The sequence below is a fragment of the Notolepis coatsorum genome (assembly GCF_963971535.1).
Source record: "Notolepis coatsorum genome assembly, chromosome: 11".
Classification (NCBI taxonomy): Eukaryota; Metazoa; Chordata; class Actinopteri; order Aulopiformes; family Paralepididae; genus Notolepis; species Notolepis coatsorum.
In genome coordinates this window covers 16,386,835-16,399,501 of record NC_140175.1, presented here as the reverse complement: position 1 = coordinate 16,399,501, position 12,667 = coordinate 16,386,835, and the positions used below count along the sequence as shown (strand labels likewise).

The following is a 12,667-nucleotide window of genomic DNA, read 5'->3' as shown; positions in this document are numbered from 1 at the left end:
CGACTAGAGCTTCCCAATCCTCTCGTCGAAGCACCCCAGCCGTTCAATGTATTTGTTAAATTCCACCAACAGCACACATGATTCAACTTAACTAGCCCTTTATTAGTTGAATCAAGGTGTGCTGGTGGTGGAATTTAACAAATACATGGAACGGCTGGGGTGTCTCAAGGAGAGGATTGGGAACCCCTAGACTAGGGGTTCCCAAACTTTTCAGGCCGGGACCCAGAAAATAAGGCGTCAGAGAGCCGCGGCCCAATGCACATCGTCAGGCTTTTTTTTTCTTTTTTCAGGCGACCGATTTTTTAAGCCAAATATCACTTCAATCCTATTAAGTTAGTTCAAGTTAGTTATTCATTTATATGTGCTATTTATGAGAGGGCTAACTTGTTGCAAAATAATAATGATAATAATAATAGCCTCATTAAAATACTATTGTTGCTTCGGTTGTTTTCAGCGTTTTATGTGCATAATCTGTTATTTAGTTTGAAATGTTTGTTGAAATAAGTCGATTTTTCGTTTTTGTTTATTTATTAAGTTAATATAAAACCATATAGTCACATTTTAGAATACAATAGAATAGAATTTTAGAATACAACTAGAAACACTGTCCTGGCCTGCTTCTAAGTTCAGTGGCCTGACACAAATTTTTTTTTTTTTTTTTTTTTTTTATCATCTCGCAGCCCTCCCGTGGCTGCTCACGGCCCACCTTTGGGTCGCGACCCCGACTTTGGGAACCACTGGACTAGAGCATACATTTGAGCCATCAAAGAAATTAAGCAAAAGTGGTTACCTGTGTTGAACTGGTTTATTTTTTAGAAAATAAAAAAATATAGTGGATTACTATTACGACTACTACCACTGCCAATACTACTGATACATCCCTATTGGCAAACTTTATATTTAAAAAAAATAAATAAAAAAAAAGAAAAAAAAATTAATAAAAATAATTTTTAGTTCATTAATGATTATACAACTGTGGCGGGACTAATTAGACTGTGGCGGCCAGGGTAATTAATTAATGGGAAACCCTGATGGTAATTCATTTTTTATTGCCAGAAACATAAGTACTTGAGTAATTGTACTTTGTTACAATACTTAAGTACTGTTTTTGGGGATTTGTACTTTAGTCGAGTATTATTAGGTTTGTATACTTGTACTTTTACTCAATTACATTTCAGAGAAACATTTTCTGTCTTAAGAACAGTAGTCTATTCGAAAATGATTTTGGTCAGTCATGCACATCCCTACTATCGTGCCAGTTCGGGTACCTTGTGTATGCCGTTTACTCATAGTATTTATATATATTCAGACTCAAATTCTTTATTGCCTATATTTATTGTAATGTATCATATACAGACCCTCATCTGCACTTTTGTTTACACTATTGATTTTTCTCACATTTTTATATTCAGAGTTAAGTATAATTGTTTACACTGTTTAGTTGTAGCAACGTACAGCAGAATGAGAGTTTGGATTGGGACCGCATCCTCCTGTTCTACACCGTGGTTCCATCGTAGCGCCCCCCAGTGGGGGGAGCGCTCTCTGGGAATGACGGATAATAATAATAATATATTAAATTTGTAATGCGCTTTATAATTGTGGAGCAAATCTCAAAGCGCTACATTTTAAAAGAACATAAAAACTAGCAAGAGTAAAGGAAGAAAGAATAAAAAAAGAATAGGCAGGACTAAAGCTAGCAAGGAGTCAAAAGAACACTAAAACTAGTAGCAGAGTAAGAGAAACATAGAATAAATAAAATTGGTAAACGAACATAAAATGTGTGGAGCAAAAAATTTGATAAAAATCAAAAGAAGGCTCTATTAAAAAGATGAGTTTTGAGGCCCTTCTTGAAAGCATCCACATATGACAAATATGGACATATGGAAATATGAACCCTATTTGACGCTCAAATGACACTAGAGGTTCCCTGCAGACAGACCAGACTGGAAAAGTCAGTCTTTTATTATAATCTGCTCCTTGGAATGAGCCGCTTCAACTCACGCTTTAGATTAATGCACCTATATCCTCTGGTAGATTTATTTAGATTAATGCACCTATATCCTCTGGTAGATTTATTTAGATTAATGCGCCTATATCCTCTGGTAGATTTATTTAGATTAATGCACCTATATCCTCTGGTAGATTTATTTAGATTAATGCACCTATATCCTCTGGTAGATTTATTTAGATTAATGCACCTATATCCTCTGGTGGATTTATTTAGATTAATGCACCTATATCCTCTGGTGGATTTATTTAGATTAATGCACCTATATCCTCTGGTAGATTTATTTAGATTAATGCTAGAGATGTTCCGATACCATTTTTTCCTTCCCGATCCGATTCCGATACCTAAGCTTTGGGTATCGGCCGATACCGATACTGATCCGATACCAGTGCATACATATATATATATATATATATATATATATATATATATATATATATATATATATATATATATATATATATATATATATATATATATATATATATAAAAGGAGAATACCTTCAAGGGAAAGAAGGGACCACACTCCACATGACTGGTTTTTGCTTTTTTATTGTTGCACAACGTGTTTCGCTATCGCTTCCTCAGGTGCAGAAATTTAGGAGCACACACAAATATTTAGGAGCACAGTGAAAATATTTCAAGTAACAGAGTTTTTTATAAATGTATATTTGTACTGTGCATGCGTGTGCAAACGGGACACACATCTGTGCAATAGCACATACCACCAAAGTCACTGGCCCACTGTGTGCGTGTGTGTGTATCTGCGTGTGCAAACGGGAATGGGACACAGACATTTGAACTATTAAGTGATTAATGCCTACTGTGGAAAAGTTGTAGCCAACAACTAGGCCTAATAAAAAAGGCAGTGACATGATCATTATATGATATTCTGTACCCGCAAAAAACAAAACCAAAGGCTGGCTGCCACAAAACAGTCACATCTAGAGACCTCAAAACCTACTCTAGCGAGGCCTTCAACCTTGAACTGGAGAGTCTGGACTGGTCAAATGAACTCAATGGGACACTGGTTGAACAAACATGGCTTGGCTTCAAAACCAAATTCTCAACAATACTAAACGACATGGCCCCCCTAAGAACCACCAGGGTAAAAAATCGCGCTGAGCCGTGGATCAGGGGCGGAGCTAGGGGGTGGCTACCTGGGCTCAAGCCCCGAATGTATTCTGAAAAGCCCCGAATCTATTTAAAAAAAAAATAAAAAAATGTTTTTTTTTTTTTTTTTTTTTTTTACAATTCATCATTGTTACATGAAAATATGTTTGCACCAGATTTAGCAGAAGCTAATTTCCATCTGTGGTCTATCCAGCTGCTAACTGTATTTGAGTGAGTTAAGTCTTGGTGTTATGGTAGACTCAGACCTAAGCTTTAAATCACAATCAACAAGTTGACAAAAACTTAATTCTTCCACCTTAGAAACATAGCTAAAGTACGGCCATTTATAAATCAAAAGGACGCTGAAAACCAGATCCATGCCTTTATCTCAAGCCAACTCGACTACTGTAATGCACTCCTTACCGGCCTCCCGAAAAAATACGATGATAACTATTTTATTGCAATGCACTATTGCATTATTTTATTCTATTTGACTAACTATTTTATTGCACTGCACTATTTTACTTTGTATCAGTGAATCATAGACGCCTGGCCATAAGAGCATTCGGAGCATCTCTGCTCTCCCACTATTGAACTTGGGGGAGCAAAGGTATGATCTTGCTCCACCACTTTTTGATTATATGAAAAATATGATATATCCCCCCCCAATATATAAATCTAACCATAACTACGTTATGGTTAACTGAGTTTTATAGTGAAAAGAGCAGCTTTATTGGTCAAGATTGAAGGCTCTATATTGCAGGAAATTGCACGTACAGGTTCATTAAATTCAAAAAAAATCTGTCGTGGAGGGGGTTGTGCCGGACCCCCTCCAAACCACCCCTTGCCTGCCCAAAAACTAAAAAAAAAATTGAAAAAAAATTGAAAAAAAAAAAAAAAAATTGAAAAGAAAAGAAAGGGGGGCCCATCTGGGCTAAGCCCCGGATCTCCTACAATCCTAAATCCGCCCCTGCCGTGGATGCACTCCGAAATACTGGCCGCTATGAAAACCAGAGACAAAAAATGCTCTGAGTTTCGTAAAAGTCAGTCAAAGCTTACTAAAAGCACGAGCAGTGAACTCCAAGCCCACGTGACTGAACTCAAACTAGAAAGAAACAGACTAAGAAACGACGTAAACTCCATGATCAAAACTGCAAAAAAGAATTTCATCAATGACAAAACTGAGGAAAACAAAAACAAACCACGTGAACTTTGGAAATTACTCAATAATCAACTAGGATGCAGTAAAAAACTCAACCAGATTCTCAAACATAAACATAAAAACGGACAACACGCTCATCACAGACAAGCTGGATGTAGCCAATTACTTAAACATTTTCTTCACAAACATAGCCACAACACTGGTAAACAAACTACCCTCCCACTCAGGGCGTTATGGGGTAGAACACATAGTAGCTTACTACAAAAACCTAGGGGTCCGCAAGGACGACTTCAAGCTGGAAATGGTAACAACAGATGAGGTACTCAATAAACTGAGCGCCCTCCAACCTAACAAGGCCACTGGCCATGACAACATCCCCTCCAAATTCCTCAGAGACTCAGCAGCCGCCATCACCCCAATCATCACACACATAATAAACCTCTCCATAAAACAGGGACACGTCCCCAAGGACTTCAAAATTGCGAGGGTGACCCCTCTGCACAAAAAGGGCAGCAAATTAGACCCAGGCAACTACCGCCCTGTTTCTATTCTCACCTCCATCTCGAAAGTCATGGAAAAAATAGTCTATGAACAGGTCGAAAAGTACCTAGCGGAAAAAAATCTAATCTACGAATTCCAATCTGGCTTCAGAACATCCCACTCCACTGACACATGCCTTCTCTATTTGAATGACCACATCAAACAAGAGGTGGACGCAAGCAAATACTGCGGCATGGTCATGCTGGACCTACAAAAGGCCTTTGACACGGTCAATCACTCCATTCTGATTGACAAGCTAAAAGCAATTGGTTTTGATAGTCTATCAGTGAGCTGGATGCAATCCTACCTTGAGGGGAGGGAACAGATGGTGGAGGTAAACGGTACCCTATCCCCCCCCCTCACAGTGAGCTGTGGTGTTCCACAAGGAAGCATACTAGGACCGCTACTGTTCCTAATTTATGCAAATGACATGTCGTCAGCTTGTGACTGCAACTTGTTCCTGTTTGCGGACGACTCAGCCCTGCTGGTCTCTGACAAGAACAAGTTACAGGTTGAAAAAACCCTCAGCTCGGAACTAGGCAGAATCTGCATATGGCTCGCTGATAACAAACTATCATTACACATGGGCAAAACAGAGTCCATTCTCTTCGGTTCAAATAACAAACTCAGCAAGACCGACGGCTTCTCAGTTACAGTGGGTGACAATATTGTCACAAGGAAAGATGAAATTACCTACCTGGGTTCCATCCTAGAGGCTAATCTCTCCTGTGACAAAATGGCATCCAATGTAATAAAAAAAGTCAACCAACAAACTCGATTCTTGTACCGGATCTCCTCTCTGGTAAACAAGAATACCCTGAAGACTCTGGCAGGAGCACTCATTCAGGGGTACTACGACTATGCTTGCACCTCATGGTACCAAAGCACCTCAAAGGCGCTAAAAACAAAATTACAAACATCTCAAAACAAACTGGTCAGACTACTGCTTGACCTTACTCCTAGAACCCACCTCACCCCTGCCCACTTTGACAACCTAGGATGGCTTAGAGTAGACGACAGAGTACAGCAACTTGCAATGGGCCTGGTCTACAAGATACACTACACGACCAAGGTACCCATGTACATGTCAAAATACTTCCCAAAGGTCAGTGAATACCACGATCACAACACCAGAGGGAGCTCCACAAATCATGTTAAACCCAGATTCGGCTCAAATAAGGGACTAAACACGTTTCGCAATTATGCCACATCAATGTGGAACGCCCTACCCAAAGCTGTAAAGGAATGTGGATCACTACCCACTTTCAAAACCTCTCTCAAGGGACACCTACGGGAGACTGCAATTCAAAACTGGTCCCTGTAAATATCCTAACCCAACCCCCTCCAATGTACAGTCATTTACCTAGTATGGTTTTGTCAATAGTCCAATGTACAATTTTGTTTGTTTGTACAGTGTCTCCTCCCCCCCCCTCAATGTACAGTTTTGCTTGTTTATACAGTGTGTCCCCCCCCCCCCCCCCCCCCCCAACCACCTCCAATGTAAATTACCCAGTATGGTTGTCAATATCCCAATGTACCCAACCCCCCCCCACCCAACCTCCTCCAATGTACAGTTTCTACGTCAAATGTATATACTCCCTTTTCTTGACTCCTTCTGTATCACAAACAGTACTGTATTTGCAAATCTGGTATGTCATAAATGTATAGATGTAGCAGTACTGACTATCTGTATGTCATGTATGTCATATATGTCCTGATGAATTGAAAATGGGGGACCCTGATGTAGGGCTGGGCGATATGATGATATTATATAAATATCGGGTACAGTTCATTAACGATACACTTTTTAAACGTATCGTGGATATCGTGATGTTTTGCCCAAGAGGATTGTGTCGCGTCAATCTGGTCCACACGTTGAAACTTTTGAACAGCGCCGCCCCACACACACTACTGCATCAAAGTTACTACTTATGATAACAAAGGCATTCGTTTTGTGGCATTAACGTTATATAGTTACACGTTCAATAATAACATCAGCGTATTTACATAGCAACGTCCGAGGTCGACCTAGATATAGCAAGCATTAGTCGTTCATATCTCAGCCCGTGCTGACTCAGTTGTGCCCATTCTGCGGTCTGTTAATAAAGTTTTCAATCAGACAGATGTATGGAAAGGCTTTTATTATAACATCCGTTGCAGTAAAATCATTATGCCTCCAGTCGTTTAGTCGTCCTGCGGAGCTAAAAGCTAAACGTCGGCCGCTGTCATTGAGCTCTCCAATGGCGGAAGTAAAAAATTAATACGCGCTTGCCGATTGGTGCTAAGAACAGCAGGGCGGGTGCAAGCGCTGTGACGTAATTGGCAGACTCGACTGTCAATCAAAATGATTCTGTTTGCCGTCTGAATGAATGAAAACGTTATTAACAGATTGCAGCATGGGTACAATACAGTACAGCTCAATACAACAACAGTGGACTGGAGGATTCAGACCAGAGAAAGACTTTCGTCTTGTTTACATCAGGGTCCCCCATTTTCAATTTATCATATTTCATATCTAAATCATATAATATCTCATTGCTAAATATATGCAATATATAATCTAATAATCCAATAATCTAAATCTAATATATAATATAAAAATGCTAAATGCATGGGTATTTTATTTTGTCTTTAATGTTAGTAGCTTGCAAACGCAAATACTGTCTTGGTAAGCCTCATAATGAAAGGAAAAAAAGAAAAACATCGTGATGCGTATCGTGTATCGCCGAAAGGTCAGAAAATATCGTGATATCATATTTAGGCCATATCGCCCAGCCCTACCCTGATGTAAACAAGACGAAAGTCTTTCTCTGGTCTGCATGCCCTTAACAATTGTGTGTATTGAGCTGTACTGTATTGTACCCATTCTGCAATCTGTTAATAAAGTTTTCAATCAATCAATCAAACATTGAACTACTGCTACAAAAGTAACAGTCACTTCGCTTTTGCCCCTTTTATGCATACAATGCCTATGTTTTGGCTAGTGTTGCTCTTCTAGAAAAAGTATCCTTTCAGGGTTGCCTATTGAAATACTGTACACCTCCAGTACAGAAACATTGTTTATGAGTTTGCGTGTCAGGTAGACCATTGATTGACAGTCGATTCTGCCAATTACGTCACACCGCTTTCACCCACCTCTGCTGTTGATAACGCTAGCCAAGTTGGCACACACACATACACACACGCACAGTGGGCCAGTGACTTTTGTGTAGGGGTGTAACGATGCATCGCAATGCATCGATCCTAAGGGGAAAATTCAACTGCATCGATTTCAAAATGTTAGAATCGATTATAATCGCAATTTTAATGTGTACACACAGTGTTGCTATTCTCATGTCCGTTACAGTCAACACAACGACATACGCTACTGCATCAACGTTATGATTAACAAAGCAAGGCATTCGTTTTGTTGCATTAACGTTATATTACTATCGATAAATCTAGGTGTTCTAAAATCTATTGCTATTGGTAAGACTAGAATAAGTTAACTTAAAGGGGACATGCATTGCTATTCCTAGCACTATTTGGGCAACTTTACACAATTCCTGTGAGTCTATTGAAGACATCTGTAAGTTTTTTTTTTTTTTTAAATGCATTGTTTTATATTTCTAATCAAGTACTCAAAACCATAATTTTTCAGCCTCAGGATTTCAGGCTGTTATGGCCTGGCTCCGCCCATAAGCACTTTGAGTGACAGTCAGCCCACAAAGTCTGCGACTGGTAGACAGAGAGAGAGAGAGGGGGGGTGGGAGAGAGAGAGAGGGAGGATTCACTGTATCATTCTGCTCTCCGCGGGGCGGGGGGGGGACCTGCACGTGGAGTGTTTGCACAGTGGTCTCCCTCCCTCTCTCTTCCTTTCTTCTTTCTTTCACTCTCTCCCTCTGTATCAAGCTGCGGTTACACCTTTCATTTCATTATCATATGCGTTTCGCCGCGACGTCGCAGCCTCGAGTCACACTTTCGTTTTTGTCACCTGAGCACACTGATGTAGTACACTGCCAAAGCAGTAGGTGGCAGTAGGTGGCAAACATGAAGGCAATTTCAACCAATCAGAACTTGAATGTGCCTGCAAAGCAAATGTCAACAAGGCGGCCACCATCTTTTGCCTAGTTACCCAATGCAGCAATTCTTTTTCAGCAAAGCCTAATAAAAGTGCAATAAACAAAACGGATACATTCACTGTGTGTTCTGCCTGTCATTTGTTGATGAAACAAAACTAACATCAACACAAGTGACCACCAAGAGCGGATAGTTTAGTCTAAAAAAAGATCGGTAGCATTGTTAGCTGCATGCTAACGTCAATGGAGTATGCCATTATAACAGTATAGCATTGTGGCTAGAAGCTAACGTTAGCTCACGCTACTTAGCCAGCACCAAACTGATGATATTGCGAGCTATCAGTAGTTAGATAACATTAGAGACAACGCTGTGTGTATTAAACAAAGGTGAATAGATGACTGGGCCATTTTGTTTAATGCTTGTTAAGTTGAAAGAGGAGCTCTGAGCTAACAGGGTCTGAATCCTGATAGCTCACGTTAGCCAGCTGCTCATGCAATCGGTAATGCTAGCAGAATGAATGGATGTAAACTTTATTTAACATATTGCATATGGGTACAATACAATACGGCTCAATACAAACAATTGTTAAGGGAATGCAGACTGTTGTAGCTTGGACTGGGGTACTTATAACAATAACTTGACAACACATGGTAGCTGAAGCTATTTGGGACACGGAGCTATGTCCCAAACACACACACACCCACACACACACACACTGTTGTCACCGGAAGGGCACGCAGATGGTATCTACTGCACAGGGGCGTTTTCGCAACAACGGCTCCGTGCAGACTACACGGCTGTTGTCGGCGCGTTTTTTAGGGGTTCTCCAAAACGCAAACACAATTTAGCGTTTCAGCCGTATCCACAAAAAAACGCCAAAAAACGCATTTCTGTGTAATAGGGACATGAAACGTATTCAAAAACGTATAAAAACGAGCCACAAAAACACTAGTCTAACCCCTGCCTCATTCTGCTCTCCACGGGGCGGGGGGGGGGACCTGCACGCGGAGTGTTTGCACAGTGGTCGCTCTCTCTCTCTCCCTCTCTCTCTCTCTCTCTCTCTCTCTCCCTCAGAGTGCATGCAGAGGTGTCGGGTTTCACTCTGCCTCCGCAGTATGAGGAAGTGGTTTCCACTCGCTGTGTAGAGGTAGATTGTGGGCGGGCATTAGCTCAAACCACAGAGCCAATCGCATCACTGTCCGCTACCCAGCACTCGGGTGACGTCACGACATGGCTCAAATCAGGATGACCTAATTAAATCTAGCAGGAAATGGTCTGAGCTGAATCAGAGCAATCCGCCAACATGGTATTTAGACACAAAAACACATTGATACTACCGTACTTTTCGCACTATAAGCCGCACCTGAATATAAGCCGCAGCAGCTAAATTGAATGATGTGTACATATATAAGCCGCACTGGACTATAAGCCGCAGGTGTTTTCATGTTTAATTACCATATGTAATTAGCATTGGGACACAATACTGTCGGGACAAATAACAAGAATTAACTCATTTACAAGTTGTATTAAGTTTAGCAAATAAGGGAACAGATGAATAACATTTCAATGCAGTCAAAAAAGCAATATTTTCATTTTTACATTTTCGGGTTTGGTCACGTCGAGTCACATATAAGCCGCACCGTTATATAAGCCGCAGGGTCGAAAAATGGGGAAAAAAGGTGCGGCTTATAGTCCGAAAAGTACGGTAACTCCTATTACTATAATACAATGCTAGAGACTGAAAAATTACATTTATAATGCATGTCACCTTTAATGTTACTGTCTCGGAAAAGTCTCGCTTAGGGCAATGGCGGACTTTCCGGCAGTAAAAAAAGCAAATGAGCTTCCGATTGGTCATTTCCTTTATTTCCCTTGAAACCAGTCACGTCACTCTACTGTGATTGGACCGTTGGCTTGAGTGCAATGTGGGACTTGTAGTTTTTGAACGATTAGCAGCGGAGAGAAAAAAGCACGACTGAGGTTGTAATCTTCACTCGCACACTGTGCGAGTAATTGATTTTTCCGGTTTGCACACACATATTATTAGGGGCAAATGCGATTATGGTCGCACTGTAGAGCCCTGAATATGAAAATTTTTATTGTGATATACATCGTGATAAAAATGTTTGGCCATATGGCCCAGCCCGTCCCACCTGGATGATGTTCTCCAGGTTGGAGACCGCGGCGCTGGCTTCCCCCTCCATCTCCAGGTGGTCCAGGAAGGCGTTGACGTGCTCGTCGTAGACGCCGGCCAGGTGCTCCAGCACAGCGGCGTGGTAGACCGGCACGGAGCGCAGGAGGCGCACGGCACAGCGGGCATGCTCCCGCACGCTGAGCTTACGGCCCTGGGTGTCCACGCCACTGTTGAACGACTTGATCTCGTCCTGGGCGCTGGAGAGAGGGAGGGAGGGGGGGGAGAGAGAGAGAGGGAGGAGAGAGAGAGAGAGAGAGAGGGAGGAGAGAGAGAGAGAGAGGGAGGAGAGAGAGAGAGAGAGGGAGGAGAGGGAGGAGAGAGAGGAGAGAGAGGAGAGAGAGAGAGAGAGAGGAGAGAGAGGAGAGAGAGAGAGAGAGAGAGAGAGAGAGAGAGAGAGAGAGAGAGAGAGAGAGAGAGAGAGAGAGAGAGAGAGAGAGAGCAAAATGGAGAAGGTAGAATCGGTAGAGATGAGGAAGAGGGTCGAGTGTGTGTGTGTGCCCACGCAACAAAATATCAAGCAGAAAATGTAAATAAAGTTCTAATCGACCACAGGAAAAAAGGCACATAGGCTAATGTATGTTATAAATAGGGATGTCCGATATTATCGGCCGATATTGGCATTAAAATGTAATATCGGAAGATATCGGTTTTCAATTTTTTTTAAAAACTCTTTTTCTTTTTACATTTATTTAACCTTTATTTAGCCAGGCAAGCAAGTAAGAACAAATAATTATTTTATTTATTGTCAAAAGTATGGATAATGTTATGTTAATTCAACTACAGTCCCTACAGCGATGGCCCGACTTCAGACAACCAAAGCACAACTGATTTTCGCGAACAAACTTGTTTCGTTCAAACATGGTCTTCTGCATAAACTTGCGACACCTTTGTAGACTATGGCCGGTCGTAGCACAAAGGACACAGCGTGTGGCGCCGGCTGTCTCATGGGCACTGGTTGCTAAGACCCTTGCTCCCAGGTCCCTGCGTCTTGCGCCCAGGTCCCTCATACCTTCCCGTGGGTTCAGGGCATGAAGCGATGTTACTGGGTTGCAAGCTATTTTGGCTTCACGTGTGAGGAACTTGACAAACTGGCTGAAGCTCGGGAACGTGTGAGTTTCGTCGTCCATGTCTACGACTTTCCTATTCCATCTTTCCGTCACTCCGTCTGGGAGTTTAGAGAGTATTTTCTGGTTCTCGTGGCAATCATTAAGTATTTCAAGACCTTTGATCTGAGGCATGGCAGCCTCACGCAACATGGCTTTCTTGGCGCCTCCCCCCACGTACTGGCGTAGACAGTAAAACTGGCTGCACCCCGATGGCTCTTCAGTAGCAGCACTACATTGAGTCTAGAACATTACCGCTGCCACAACATTCTGGAACGTTCTGGAGGAAGTCATAGCGGACCATTCTAGAACATCGAACATCCTGGCATTACATCAAGATGTCTGATAGTGGCAGCCATTCCAAGACTATGGTGGAGGAGGAGCCAACAGCCGCGGCAGAGGGCCAAGACAAGCCCAGAGAGCGCAAGTTGACGGCCGTGGCTCAAGAACTGAAGGATGAGCAAACGGCAAAGATTGAACGGAAGTTC

At 41.8% G+C, this 12,667-nt stretch overlaps 1 protein-coding gene across 1 annotated transcript in view; it reads right to left on the bottom strand.

Moving 5' to 3' along the window:
• LOC311236992 (integrator complex subunit 5-like) overlaps positions 1-12,203 on the bottom strand; it is a gene marked incomplete at both ends in the record, with an annotated part of 39,352 nt that extends 27,149 nt beyond the window's left edge. The window contains 2 exons of the mRNA XM_084324801.1: positions 11,036-11,273; positions 11,920-12,203. Of these exons, the coding sequence (XP_084180927.1) occupies positions 11,036-11,273; positions 11,920-12,203 (522 nt within the window). The remainder of the gene's footprint in view (positions 1-11,035; positions 11,274-11,919) is intronic.
• Positions 12,204-12,667: the final 464 nt, after the last annotated feature.